Consider the following 15,446-nt stretch of genomic DNA (forward strand, 5'->3'; position numbering starts at 1 on the left):
ACAAAATTTTGTTGCAACACCATTTACAGGGTATGAAAAACTCTCTTTTTGCACCAGTTTCTGGCAAAGAGCACATAACAAATGACCGCCACCCAGTGTAGCGCCCCTACATCCCTCCGCTGAAGTGAGAATGAGAGCACCTGGCACTGTACACGCTGGGCAGTAACACGCCCATCACACCGGAAGTGACTGCATCCCCGGGCAACCGGCACCGCGTCCTGCTCACACCGGAAACCTGAAGGACGCTGCACCGAGAGGAGAAGGCTCCGTGTACCGGTAGTGTGCTGACCCACTGCACTCCTCCCTAAAATCTCACTCTGCCGCCCTATAGTACTTAATGACGTGACGTTTGTTAGCTGAGCTACAGTGTCATGCAGAGCAGCAGTCCGCCACTAGAGGGCAGTCGTGCTACACGAAACAACCAGTGTATCCTAGAGACTATTACTATATGTGTGTATATACGGTATATATCTATATTACTAATGTAGAATACATATTCAGGTTGTATACAGGTATATACAGTATATATCTATACTTCTAATGTAGAATACATACTTATTCAGGTTGTATACAGGTATACAGTATATATCTATACTACTAATGTAGAATACATACTTATTCAGGTTGTATACAGGTATATACAGTATATATCTATACTACTAATGTAGAATACATACTTATTCAGGTTGTATACAGGTATATACAGTATATATCTATGCTACTAATGTAGAATACATATTCAGGTTGTATACAGGTATATACAGTATTTATCTATACTACTAATGTAAAATACATACTTATTCAGGTTGTATACAGGTATATACAGTATATATCTATACTACTAATGTAGAATACATACTTATTCAGGTTGTATACAGGTATATACAGTATATATCTATACTACTAATGTAGTATACATACTTATTCAGGTTGTATACAGGTATATACAGTATATATCTATACTACTAATGTAGAATACATATTCAGGTTGTATACAGGTATATACGGTATATATCTATACTACTAATGTAGAATACATACTTATTCAGGTTGTATACAGGTATATACAGTATATATCTATACTAATGTAGAATACATACTTATTCAGGTTGTATACAGGTATATACAGTATACTACTATACTACTAATGTAGAATACATACTTATTCAGGTTGTATACAGGTATATACAGTATATATCTATACTAATGTAGAATACATACTTATTCAGGTTGTATACAGGTATATACAGTATACTACTATACTACTAATGTAGAATACATACTTATTCAGGTTGTATACAGGTATATACAGTATATATCTATACTAATGTAGAATACATACTTATTCAGGTTGTATACAGGTATATACAGTATACTACTATACTACTAATGTAGAATACATACTTATTCAGGTTGTATACAGGTATATACAGTATATATCTATACTACTAATGTAGAATACATACTTATTCAGGTTGTATACAGGTATATACAGTATATATCTATACTTCTAATGTAGAATACATACTTATTCAGGTTGTATACAGGTATATACAGTATATAACTATACTACTAATGTAGACTACATACTTATTCAGGTTGTTTCTCCTTCTCGGTTTTAGAGCTATGGAAGCAGAATATATCAAGAACCTGCAACAGCAGATATACTTCCTGGAACTTGAGGCTAACTTCCTATATCCTTTTCCAGTACAGCATAATGAGCAACAGTGCATTTTCTACAGCGATGATAGATATCTGTGTAATTGAGCTAAATACATATTAGTTTTAATAGAATAGGTGAAAGCCCAAATTCTGTGTTATATGTGATTTACTTGGATAGCCAGTTATATCAATGACATATCACTTAGGACTCTTTTCTTTTTTTTCAGTTTACGGTCCTTTTTTTGCGTTCCGTATACGGAACCATTAATTTCAATGGTTCCGCAAAAAAAAACGGAATGTACTCTGTATGCATTCCGTTTCCGTATTTCCGTTCCATTGAAAGATAGAACATGTCCTATTATTGCCTGCAAATCACGTTCCGTGGCTCCATTCAAGTCAATGGGTCCGCAAAAAAAGGAACACATACGGAAATGCATCTGTATGTCTTCCGTATCCATTCCGTTTTTGCGGAACCATCTATTGAAAATGTTATGCGCAGCCCAATTTTTTCTATGTAAATACTGTATATGCCATACGGAAAAACGGATCCAGCACTTTTCACGGGCCCCATTGTAAAAATGCCTATTCTTGTCTGCAAAATGGACAAGAATAGAAAATGTTCTGTAATTTATGTCACGGCCGCATGGATGCAGACAGCACACAGATAACATCTACGTGCTGTCCACATTTTTGCAGCCACAGGGAAGTGATCCACGTGTAATCCGCAAAAAAAAAGCAGAGCGGACACAGACTGAAAATACAGTCATGTGAATGTAGCCTCAGAGCTACACTGCAATCTTGGCCGCAACACCCATCATACAACGTAAGATTGCTGTGTAGCAGTACAGCCATTGAACTGAATGGAGTCACAGCGAGACTCGCAAGTTGTCATAAGTTGGCAGAATCACACAAAAAATAATCCAACGCTGCTGGAAATTTTGTGATTTGTGATTCCATTCTGATGGGCTGGAACCATCCTTGAATTGTATGGAATCTGAATCTCTGCCATACAGTGTTAGGCCACTTGCAGACCGAAGTCCGCAGTGCAGCTCCTGGCCTGACCTTCCAGCACTGCCGGGGTCGCATATCGTTATATTGATTTATGATGCTATGTAACCCTTGCAGTTCTGGAATGTATTGTATAACACTGGTAAGTAAATATAAGTGTAAGGCACTCAATCATCTGGGCTCATGTGGATATTCATTTATTACATCACAGTGGGAATCACAATACGAAAAATACGAAAAACACATCATAAAGTAAAAGAGGAAAAGTTAAAAGTAGTAGCTACTAATGGACTCTCTATATACCACTCTGTATCTAAAATAAACCAGTCTCTGTATACCACTCTGTATCTAAAATGATCAAATCAGAGTTTGCGTACACATAAAACATATAATATCTGTAAAAAAGGGATGAAAATAAAATTGCAATAAGCAACAATACAATAACTCATGCAGAGTAGCTGAAAGATGGATATAGATGTCAAAGTACTAATTATGTAGGGGAGTCCCCACTTCAATGCAGTCAATCGTACAGACCGGCATGCATGATCTCTGGTGTGATTTTCTTAGATAGAGGGGGATCTCCTTAGTAAAGACTCTGTCTGTTAAAACCATGTCACTTATGTGAACCTCCGTAAGTCACGATTTTTGAGTAGCGATGTATCCAGCGGGGTATTGTGCCTCAACATGGCGTCCCACGTGTTCTCCGGCACTTGTAGTCTCTTACCTCCGCTGCTACTCCTCGCTGGGAGCGTTGCACTCTTTTGCGCCCTCTGCCTCTGTCTCAAGGACGTCTTGTATGAATCGGACAATCTCTCTGTTGCTCGTGGACCTAGCTGCTCATATAGTCATCAGGCACAGGTGAGTAACAGATTTTGGTTGGCCACGTCAAATGGGCGGTACCTAATGAAACAATCCGGAATGACTTTGTGGAGCGTTCCGATAATTCAATATTATGAGTCTTATGGATGAATAGAACGTCCTGTAGAGGTCCCAAAACTGTACCAGACGCGCTTCGAAACCTTAGCTGGTTTCTTCTTCAGTGGTGTGGACCTCCATTTTATTTGGATCTTTAAATAGTCGACTTTCAAATAGTCAGAGATCAGGATTGGACCGACAATTCGCATTGAAGATCTCCTATAAAGACCGGGCTGGAATCTTGTTTCTATTTCTTACTTAATTCCATTAGAATACCATCTTTCACAAACAGAATCATGCAATATTAATTCCCATCCATCTATCTTCTACAATATGTAGAAATCTGCCTGCAGATGTACATGCTGTAACCCTTACTTGTATCTGTGAATACACTTAAATAAAGAATAAAAAAAATATGTAGAAATCTACATATATGATATACCAGTTCAAGTATATTCAAAAACCGCATGTGCGGTATTGATGCGTTCTCAGTACGATATGTAAAAACATGGGTAAAACAAGTTATAAAATATAGTGTGACCCCCATATAATGCAGTGAGATATAGTAGTTAATTGTAGTTAATAGTTTATATTCCTAGCAGGCTTGTAATATGTATATAGTTTGATTGGCAAACGGATATGATTGTACTTCTGTACTATCTCAGAAGAAATATGTATACCTTAGTGTCTACATTGGTAGAAATAGCTCAAAAGAACCGGAAAACATAAAAAACGCATTTGCAGTATTATTGCAGTTTCAATGCGTTTTGCTGTCAGATGGATGTATAATGTTATAACTCAATTGTAGAGATATTTCTTCAAATTGTATCATATATGATAAGCATTCGTGTAATTAATAATTTATATTCCTTAACAGTCTTGTAGTGGGTATATAGTTCAGGTTAGTAAACTAATATGTTCGTACTTCCCATCTCTCAAAGGAAATATACACATCACAATGCCCATATTAGCTCAAAGAAACAAGATAGAAACGCATCTACGATATTATTGCGGTTTACATGCGTTTTACCATCTAAGGGTCTATACTGTTGTAACTCTAATATAGAGATATTTCTTCAAGTTGTATCATATATGATATAATATTGTCTTCAAACATTAATGTTTGATAGTGTTTGTGGGTACGACGCTCCCAGCGAGGAGTAGCAGCGGAGGTAAGAGACTACAAGTGCCAGAGAACAAGTGGGACGCCACGTTGAGGCACAATACCCCACTGGATATATCGCTACTCAAAAACCATGAGTTACGGAGGTTCATATAAGTGACAGTCTTTACTAAGGAGATCCCCCTCTATCTAAGAAAATCACAACACCAGAGATCAAAGAGAGAGATATGAGATCTGCACACCCTAGGTAGTGGGTGCTCGTAGAGGACATGCGTCAATTGATTCCTAGGAGAAATCCACGGCACACCATTTTTTCTTCATCCGATAGTGTTTTTAATACATAGTGGTTTTTACATCATTTTTTTTGTTCCATCCAAAGCAAGTGACAATGCAATACCGATCTGTGTATATATGTGTACGCGAACTCTGATTTGATCGTTTTAGATACAGAGTGGTATACAGAGATTGGTTTATTTTAGATACATAGTGGTATATAGAGAGTCCATTAGTAGCTACTACTTTTACCTTTTCCTCTCTTACTTTATGATGTGTTTTTAGTATTTTTTGTATTGTCATTCCCACTGTGATGTAATAAATTAATATCTACATGAGCCCAGATGATTGAGTGCCTTAGGCCTCCTGCACACGACAGTATTTCTTCACGGTCCGCAAAACGGGGTTCCGTTGGTCCTTGATCCGTGACCGTTTTTTCGTCCGTGGGTCTTCCTTGATTTTTGGAGGATCCACGGACATGAAAAATGAAAAAAAAAGTCAAGTTTGCCATTGAAATGATATCAAAAAACGGACACGGATCACGGACGCGGATGACAATCTTGTGTGCATCCGTGATTTTTCACGGACCCATTGACTTGAATGGGTCCGCGAACCGTTGACCGTAAAAAAAAATAGGACAGGTCATATTTTTTTCACGGCCAGGAAACACAGATGCGGCTGCCAAACGGTGCATTTTCCGATTTTTCCACGGACCCATTGAAAGTGAATGGGTCCGCGGAAAACGGAACCACGGACGCGGATGCACACAACGGTCGTGTGCAGGAGGCCTTACACTTATATTTACTTACCAATATTCATTTCTAGACAGGGTGGGTCTATCTGTATAATGCACCTTATCCAGATCAATCAGTAGGAGAGCCACCTTTACCTATACAGTTGCAAGAAAAAGTATGTGAACCCTTTGGAATGATATGGATTTCTGCACAAATTGGTCATAAAATATGATCTGATCTTCATCTAAGTCACAACAATAGACAATCACAGTCTGCTTAAACTAATAACACACAAAGAATTAAATGTTACCATGTTTTTATTGAACACACCATGTAAACATTCACAGTGCAGGTGGAAAAAGTATGTGAACCCTTGGATTTAATAACTGGTTGAACCTCCTTTGGCTGCAATAACTTCAACCAAACGTTTCCTGTAGTTGCAGATCAGACGTGCACAACGGTCAGGAGTAATTATTGACCATTCCTCTTTACACCACTGTTTCAGTTCAGTAATATTCTTGGGATGTCTGGTGTGAATCGCTTTCTTGAGGTCATGCCACAGCATCTCAATCAGGTTGAGGTCAGGACTCTGACTGGGCCACTCCAGAAGGCGTATTTTCTTCTGTTTAAGCCATTCTGTTGTTTATTTACCTCTATGCTTTGGGTTGTTGTCCTGTTGGAACACCCATCTTCTGTTGAGATTCAGCTGGTGGACAGATGGCCTTAAGTTCTCCTGCAAAATGTCTTGATAAACTTGGGAATTCATTTTTCCTTCGATGATAGCAATCCGTCCAGGCCCTGACGCAGCAAAGCAGCCCCAAACCATGATGCCCCCACCACCATACTTCACAGTTGGGATGAGGTATTGATGTTGGTGTGCTGTGCCTCTTTTTCTCCACACATAGTGTTGTGTGTTTCTTGCAAACAACTCAACTTTGGTTTCATCTGTCCACAGAATATTTTGCCAGTACTGCTGTGGAACATCCTCTTGCTCTTGTGCAAACTGTAAACGTGTAAACGCGCAGCAATGGTTTTTTTGGACAGCAGTGGCTTCCTCTGTGGTATCCTCCCATGAAATCCATTCTTGTTTGGTGTTTTTACGTATCGTAGATTTGCTAACAGGGATGTTAGCATATGCCAGAGACTTTTGTAAGTCTTTAGCTGACACTCTAGGATTCTTCTTCATCTCATTGAGCAGTCTGCGCTGTGCTCTTGCAGTCATCTTTACAGGACGACCACTCCTAGGGATAGTAGCAGCAGTGCTGAACTTTCTACATTTATAGACAATTTGTCTTACCGTGGACTGATGAACAGCAAGGCTTTTTGAGATACTTTTATAACCCTTTCCAACTTTATGCAAGTCAACAATTCTTAATCGTAGGTCTTCTGAGAGCTCTTTTGTGTGAGGCATCATTCACATCAGGCAATGCTTCTTGTGAAAAGCAAACCCAGAACTGGAGTGTTTTTTATAGGGCAGGGCAGCTGTAACCAACACCTCCAATCTCATCTCATTGATTGGACTCCAGTTGGCTGACACCTCACTCCAATTAGCTCTTGGAGATGTCATTAGTCTAGGGGGTTCACATATTTTTTCCACTTGCACTGTGAATGTTTACATGGTGTGTTCAATAAAAACATGGTAACATTTAATTCTTTGTGTGTTATTAGTTTAAGCAGACTGTGATTGTCTATTGTTGTGATTTAGATGAAGATCAGATCACATTTTATGACCAATTTGTGCAGAAATCCATATCATTCCAAAGGGTTCACATACTTTTTCTTGCAACTGTATATATATTGTATAACACTGACAGCATTATGTCAGTGTCATCTAATACATTCCAGAACTGTTAGGGTTATATAGCATCATAAATCAATATAATGCTATGTGACCCCGGCAGTGCTGGGGGGTTAGGCCGGGAGCTGCGCTGCGGACTCGCAGCGTGACAGACGCTCGTCTGCAAGGGGCCTTACATTTTCCTAGCAGCTGCTGCTGCAGGGAAATGCATCACTGGCCATGTATTTTGCATGCTAATCCAGCTGATGAAAAACTACTAATCCCAGCATGCCCTAATAGCTGTAGGCTGTCCAGGCATGCTGGAGGGCCATAAGTGGAGCATTCCTGCTCTAGAAGATCACTTATTAATGCAATTTTGGGAGGTCATCTTAAAGATGTTTGCTGGATGATATAACACTTGTCTGCTGGCTATACTGGACAATTGAGCTGATTCATATCCCTATTACATAGTTCCTTAATTTAAGATCTCCACTCGTGAGCAGACTAAAAAGGCTGCAGATCTTCAGCCCCAGCTCACCGTGGAAGCAGATCATCTGCTCAGGAAGCTTCTGGTAAGAGGCATGTTATTCCCTGAGTGTTATTTATATGATGTGGATTCTAGGTTCTAGGCTTGTAGTGCCCCACCGCTGAGGCCAGACGACTTGATGTCACCACACCAGCACAGTAATATAGACTGCCAGGGACCACCACAGTGGCAGGGGATTTAAAGGCTATGGCCACTTTTAGGGGCATTTTATTTATCATTGGATTTTTACTCATTTTGGAATTAAAATGATTTTTTCCATAGGTCTTTATTAAAGATTTTCAACAGTTTTTCCTTTACAACTTTCAGTTTCAGTGCATCTACAGACTATTACGTTCTGCTTCATAGCTCTGCCATGCAGCTGCTCTGAAGGCCCGATCTGTAGCCCTTATCTGTATTTTCATGACAGTTCCAAAATGCTCATTATAGCTAAATTGTTATCAACTTAATAAGAATTTAGCTTAAAGGGAATCAGTCACCTCCAGCAAGCCCTAAAAAGTACAGTAATACATGTATAGAACATCTGCCGCTGACTCCAGATCAGTAATTTGTATGTCAATACAACCCTCCATTACCCTGCTGTGCACCCACAAACCAGTCATGGAATACATTGAGAGGACTCCTGTGCATGAGCACATAATGGAGAAGACTCCAGAAGAAGTCCACTCTATGCATTTTATTGCTGGTATGTGGGTACATAGCAGAGGGATAGAGGTGAGTATGGACATACACATTACTAATCTGGAGTCAGCAGCAGGTGTTCTGTACATGTATTATTGTACTTAATAGGGCTTGCTGGAGGTGACCGATCGTGTTTATGAGCTGTCAGGAGTTCAGAGATTACAGATCAAGTTGACAATTAAGTGTGAAGCAGAAGGCAATAATTTCTTAATGTAAAACTTGATGATTTGCTGAAACACAGACTATAATTGTTAAGAACCTCTATGACTAGGACAAGCTTGCACATACAGGTACACGACTGACCATTCATTTTTTTATGTTTCTCAGGAGCTCCGTTCAGAATGTGAGGGTCTCAAACTGGAAGTGAAGCGCAAAGATGCCCATATGCTTATGTTACAGCGAGATCAAGAATCTTTCAGAGGACAGATCAGAGAAGCTGAAGGTCTTATTATCTCTTTTTATTAAAGAGAGTCTGTCACCAACTTTTCACGTTCTACACTTCTTCTATTTCCTTCTTGCACACACACACATGACCATAACAGTACTTTTGTTGTTTTAGTCCGATTTTCTAAAGCTGCAAAAACAAGGTTTTCATAGTATGCAAATAAGGGTTAACAAGTGCCCAGGGGCAGGTTTTCTGGCTGTAATTGCCCGGCCCCTCGGCGTTTTGCGCTCCTAACTCCTCCCCAGCCTCATCTGGCCAGCCCTGTAACCATCTTATGTCATCCTCTCCAGCTCCCGGGTTCCCGCACTTGCACTGCTTACCTCTGGGCCTGGGCATGAACACTCCGATAAATCTTTGAGGGCATCGGCTTTGTTTACAGCAGTGCGCCTGCACATTTTTTGTATAAGTTAAATGGATGGCAAAAAAGTCATGTGAACCCAGCCTTAGGGCTCATGCACATCGCCGTAGCCGTTTTTGCGGTCCGCAAATTGCAGACACGCAAAACACGGATAACGGCTGTTTGCATTTAACGCATTTTGCGGAACAGAACGTCTGGCCCATAATAGAACTGTCCTATCCTCTATTTTTTGCAGGTGCTGCTGATTGGACATATGGATGCAGACAGCACACGGTGTGCTGTCTGCATCTTTTGCAGCCTCATTGACCAGCGGTCATGTGCATGAGCCCTTGTGTGAAGTAAAAACATGATCTTTGGATCCATTGATAGGATAGTACCTTCAATATGGCAATTTCTTTTCAGTTAGAGGGGTTGTCCTATCTCACTGTTCCAGGCCTTGGCCTGCTCTTCCTGGCTCTGCTGAGAGCGGATTCCTTTCTTTAGATTGACAGCACAAGCCAGAGGCGCTCCAATGACATTATTGTGCTGCTGGCCTGTGCCTGCACATTCCTGATGCCTCTACTGAAATAGTGGCACATGAACAGTTGCTGCTCCGGAAGTGGAAGCAGAGCCACTGCGCTTGTGCTGCACAGGAAAGAGACTGCCATGGTCAGGCGAGATGTCCAGCCCTGTCAATCAAGCAGTGGAGACAGACCCTCACAGGCAGGGCTGGTGCAAGGATTTTTGCCACCCTAGGCAAAAGCTAATTTTGCCGCCCATTGACCACACACTTTGACCCGCCCACAGACCCCCCCCATCAGACCTCAGATCAGCCCAAAGACCCCCACTCAGCCCCCTTCAGATCTCAGATCAGCCAAAGACCCCCACTCAGCCCCCAATGCCCCCATCAAAACTTAAATCATTGCGGCAGGCAGAACTAACTACATACTATAATACTTACCTAGAACGCTGCGGCTCCTCTTTCTCGCGCTCCCGTCTTCCCGCCAGTGCTGCACTGTCACCTGACAGCGTGCAGCGTCAGGTCATAGTGCGCGCACTACGTCCTGACGCTGTACGTGCTCAGGAGGATAGTGCAGTGCTGGGGCTTCCGCCGCCAGGGAGCTGAGGCAGTGTAAGCTTAAAGGGGCGGGGCTGGCTGCGTAGGCGTGTGTGTTGGGTCCGGACCGGGATCACCCCATCAAACATGTTACCTGGTGCAGCCCGCACCCGCCTTGTAATGCCACTGCTAGTAGCAGTCTGCTACTGTGACTTGTATTGCAGCCAGGCTCCAGAGCGCTGGCACCCCCAGCAACAGTGCGCTATACGCGGTGGCCTACTCTGCTTATGGGTGGCGCCGGCCCTGCTCACAGGTGAAGAAGTCTTGTTGATGAGACGAATCAATTGGCTCATCTCTACTTGGAACGTGTTGATGAATATGGTGCATGCTACACTGAAGCGATATACCGGCATACTGTTCAGTAATAATACATATACCACAATGTTTTTTTCCTAATAGCCTATTATTTTTCCAATATAATTGCTGTAGATTCCCATTCCAAAGAAAAGCAGCAATTGATTGAGGATGTAGTCCAGCTGAAGAAAGGGAAGGAGCTTACTGACCGACGGATGTCTCAGAAGGAGATGGAGATTCTTCTCAACAAGCAGGAGTTTGAACGTGAGATGGTCATTGTATCCAACAGTGGCCAGAGGATAACTGCACTTCAGACACAGGTATGTGACCTACCTGTAGCAGTCAGAGATGCATATGGGGCAGTGTTCCTACAGCTGTAAATATAGTATAACCACATGTAAGGTGCTCCTTATAAAGGGGTTGTCCAGGAATTTGATATTGATCAGGATAAGTCATCAATATCAGATCAACCGGGGTCCGACAGCACCCCTGCTAATCAGCTGTACAAAGAGTGTCCGGTGAGTGCACCGTACATTGTATAGTGGTTGTGCTTGGTATTGCAGCTTAGCCCATTCACTTAAATTGGACTGAGCTCCGCTTAGGCCACAGGACCGATGAACATGACGTCACTGTCCTAGGAAGAGGCTTAAGCTCTCACTGAGGGAGTCGGTGGGAGTCAATATCAATATCAGATTCCCAGATAACCCCTTTAGTGAGCCTAATGCAAAAAAAAGCATGTTAATTAATTAAAGGAGTATTCCCATATAAAGAATTATGGCAAATCCACAGGATTTAAATGTCCGGTAGGTATGGGTCCTATCTCTGGGACCCACTTCTATCTCAAGAACAGACTGTAGTAAAAGTAGAGTCATGCATACTATGGGAACTCAGAAAATAGCCGATGTGTGACCCCCTTCATCTATCCTGTGGATACGCCATAAATGGTCACAAATCCATCCCTGTTTCTAATATCACTGAATGTTACTATGAATTTGTCATTTTTGATCAGTCCGTTCATCCTTTAGTTTTGGAACTTATTTTATATTAAGGTGTGCTTAAAGGGGTATTCCGGTTACCATAAATATAATGTATGTTTTAGACTAATTCATCATCAATGGTTACCTAAAATAGTGTAAATTTCACATATTTAGTTGTCCCTGATAAATTACCTTGACATCGACCTGTAGTTCTGAGCCTTTGTTAGGTCGAACATGCTCAGTGTGTTCTAACAATTCTATAGCTAAATGTCTTGTGAAACAGAGTGTTAGTGTGCTGGTGATTGGTGAGTAAACGCATATGTCCCAGTCTTCAAAGCACTGCGGCCCCATCAATGATCAGCGGAGGTGCCAGAAATCATACCCCTCTCTGATCTGTAATTGATTACCTATCCTGAGGATATTATCAATATCCTGACATTGCACAACTCCTTTACTTTATTATGCAGGAACAGCAAGTATCCCATAATCAATGTTTTGGATGAAACATATAATTGATATAGGTAATTAATGTGTCGTTTTTGAGAGGTTTGATTGATTTGATATAAGAACACTTTGTGTCTGGTACCTGCATGGGTACCCTTCTACAGCTCAGCCTGCATATGGCACCCAGGTTGCCCACAAGCATATCATAAATATATCAAGTACAATTTGTCAGAAGAGAGGCAGACACAAGGATCTTAAACCTTGCCATGTCCAGAAGAGAAGCTGAATCATTGCATTATATTCTACGTACGTGTCCATTGCCATATGTTATTTCAATTGAAGAATGGGTGGCGTACTAGCTGCAGACATGCCAGATTAGTCTTTTGTCAATAGTTTCTTTTTCTCTAGTTTTGTCAAGTTTGTCAATCTGCCTTATTTTGAACAGCTGAAGCAAAGAATGGAGCAACAAAAAGAGATGGAAAATCAACTGTCACAGAAGAGAATGGAGCTGCTGAAAGTGACTTCAACCAGGCATGAAATGGAGGAAAAGCTGATCAAACACACAGCGGTGACTCAGAATCAGCTTACACTTGACTTAAGGTGCACAGATGTGTTTCTTCTAACAACTACCGTACTTTAGAATAAGAGGATAATCTGTAGCAGGGGGCCCACTAACTACTTTTTGGAAACCACAACAATGGCTTCCTGCCATGCAGAAGACTCTGTCATCGTCAGCATAGAATCATGTGCGGCAGCAGCTAGTCCTGCCAACTCTCCAAAATCAACTGTGGTTATATCGTGTTTTATAAATGGCCAAAGACTTAATGACCAATGTCAATGACCATTTGATCCAGACCATGCTACCTGCACAGTGTTGAGTTACTCCTCATTGCAATGTCTATACATACAGTAGACCTACAATGCGAGAGTGACTGAAAAATAATCACATTAAAGTCTCATAGAGTACAAACCGGATTCCAAAAAAGTTGGGACACTAAACAAATTGTGAATAAAAACTGAATGCAATGATGTGGAGATGGCAAATGTCAATATTTGATTTGTAATAGAACGTAGATGACAGATCAAACGTTTAATCCGAGTAAATGTATCATTTTAAAGGAAAAATACGTTGATTCAAAATTTCACGGTGTCAACAAATCCCAAAAAAGTTGGGACAAGTAGCAATAAGAGGCTGGAAAAAGTAAATTTGAGCATAACGAAGAGCTGGAAGACCAATTAACACTAATTAGGTCAATTGGCAACATGATTGGGTATAAAAAGAGCTTCTCAGAGTGGCAGTGGGTAGAGGATCACCAATTCCCACAATGTTGCGCAGAAAGATAGTGGAGCAATATCAGAAAGGTGTTACCCAGCGAAAAATTGCAAAGACTTTGCATCTATCATCATCAACTGTGCATAACATCATCCGAAGATTCAGAGAATCTGGAACAATCTCTGTGCGTAAGGGTCAAGGCCGTAAAACCATACTGGATGCCCGTGATCTCCGGGCCCTTAAACGACACTGCACCACAAACAGGAATGCTACTGTAAAGGAAATCACAGAATGGGCTCAGGAATACTTCCAGAAACCATTGTCAGTGAACACAATCCACCGTGCCATCCACCGTTGCCAGCTGAAACTCTACAGTGCAAAGAAGAAGCCATTTCTAAGCAAGATCCACAAGCTCAGGCGTTTTCACTGGGCCAGGGATCATTTAAAATGGAGTGTGGCAAAATGGAAGACTGTTCTGTGGTCAGACGAGTCACGATTCGAAGTTCTTTTTGGAAATCTGGGACGCCATGTCATCCGGACCAAAGAGGACAAGGACAACCCAAGTTGTTATCAACGCTCAGTTCAGAAGCCTGCATCTCTGATGGTATGGGGTTGCATGAGTGCATGTGGAATGGGCAGCTTGCATGTCTGGAAAGGCACCATCAATGCAGAAAAATATATTCAGGTTCTAGAACAACATATGCTCCCATCCAGACGTCATCTCTTTCAGGGAAGACCCTGCATTTTTCAACAAGATAATGCCAGACCACATTCTGCATCAATCACAACATCACGGCTGCGTAGGAGAAGGATCCGGGTACTGAAATGGCCAGTCCGCAGTCCAGATCTTTCACCTATAGAGAACATTTGGCGCATCATAAAGAGGAATGTGCAACAAAGAAGGCCCAAGACGATTATACAATAAAAGGCCTGTATTAGACAAGAATGGGAGAGCATTCCTATTTCTAAACTTGAGAAACTGGTCTCCTCGGTCCCCAGACGTCTGTTGAGTGTTGTAAGAAGAAGGGGAGATGCCACACAGTGGTGAAAATGGCCTTGTCCCAACTTTTTGGGGATTTGTTGACACCATGAAATTCTGATTCAACATATTTTTCCCTTAAAATGGTACATTTTCTCAGTTTAAACTTTTGTTCCGTGATTTATGTTCTATTCTGAATAAAATATTAAAAGTTGGCACCTCCACATCATTGCATTCAGTTTTTATTCACGATTAAAAATAAAAAGCTAGCATTTTGTAATTATAAAAAAACCCAGAGCAATGAAGATAAGGAAATCTACAAGATTAGGCAGAGAGAGGCCAAGCAAGTTATAAGAACTTCTAAAGCGCAGGCAGAAGAAAAACTAGCTCAGTCTATGAAAAAAGGGGATAAGACATTCTTCAGATATATAAATGAAAAAAGGAAATTAAAACAAGGAATAACTAAATTAAAAACAAAGGACGGAAGGTATGTAGAAGAGAATAAAGGGCTAGCCGACTGCCTTAATGAATACTTCTGTTCAGTTTTTACAAAAGAAAAAGGAGAAGGACCTCCACTAGAAAGAATGACTATTAAATCGTTTGATGCTTGTATCTTTTCAGAGGAAGATGTTCTAAGTTTGCTGTCTAAGGTGAAGACAGATAAGTCACAGGGGCCTGATGAGATACACCCAAAATTATTAAAAGAGCTTAGTGGTGAGCTGGCAAAACCGTTAACAGATTTATTAAACCAATCATTAGTAACAGGAGTCGTCCCGGAAGATTGGAAATTGGCAAATGTCGTGCCCATTCACAAGAAAGGTAGTAGGGAGGAATCGAGCAACTATAGACCAGTGAGTCTGACA

General features: G+C 41.1%; 1 protein-coding gene across 2 annotated transcripts in view; it reads left to right on the top strand.

Annotated features, from left to right (window-relative positions):
* Positions 1–212: 212 nt before the first annotated feature.
* Positions 213–15,446, top strand: part of LOC120997052 (chromosome-associated kinesin KIF4-like) — a 53,052-nt gene continuing 37,818 nt past the window's right edge. The window contains exons 1-6 of one of the 2 annotated variants that reach the window (XM_040426955.1): positions 213–452; positions 1,617–1,694; positions 7,986–8,064; positions 9,045–9,159; positions 11,046–11,230; positions 12,777–12,931. In XM_040426955.1, the coding sequence (XP_040282889.1) occupies positions 1,627–1,694; positions 7,986–8,064; positions 9,045–9,159; positions 11,046–11,230; positions 12,777–12,931 (602 nt within the window). In that variant the 5' untranslated portion in view covers positions 213–452; positions 1,617–1,626. The remainder of the gene's footprint in view (positions 453–1,616; positions 1,695–7,985; positions 8,065–9,044; positions 9,160–11,045; positions 11,231–12,776; positions 12,932–15,446) is intronic. The other variant, XM_040426956.1, reaches the window with a different exon arrangement.

The sequence above is a fragment of the Bufo bufo genome, chromosome 4 (genome assembly GCF_905171765.1).
Source record: "Bufo bufo chromosome 4, aBufBuf1.1, whole genome shotgun sequence".
Lineage (NCBI taxonomy): Eukaryota > Metazoa > Chordata > Amphibia > Anura > Bufonidae > Bufo > Bufo bufo.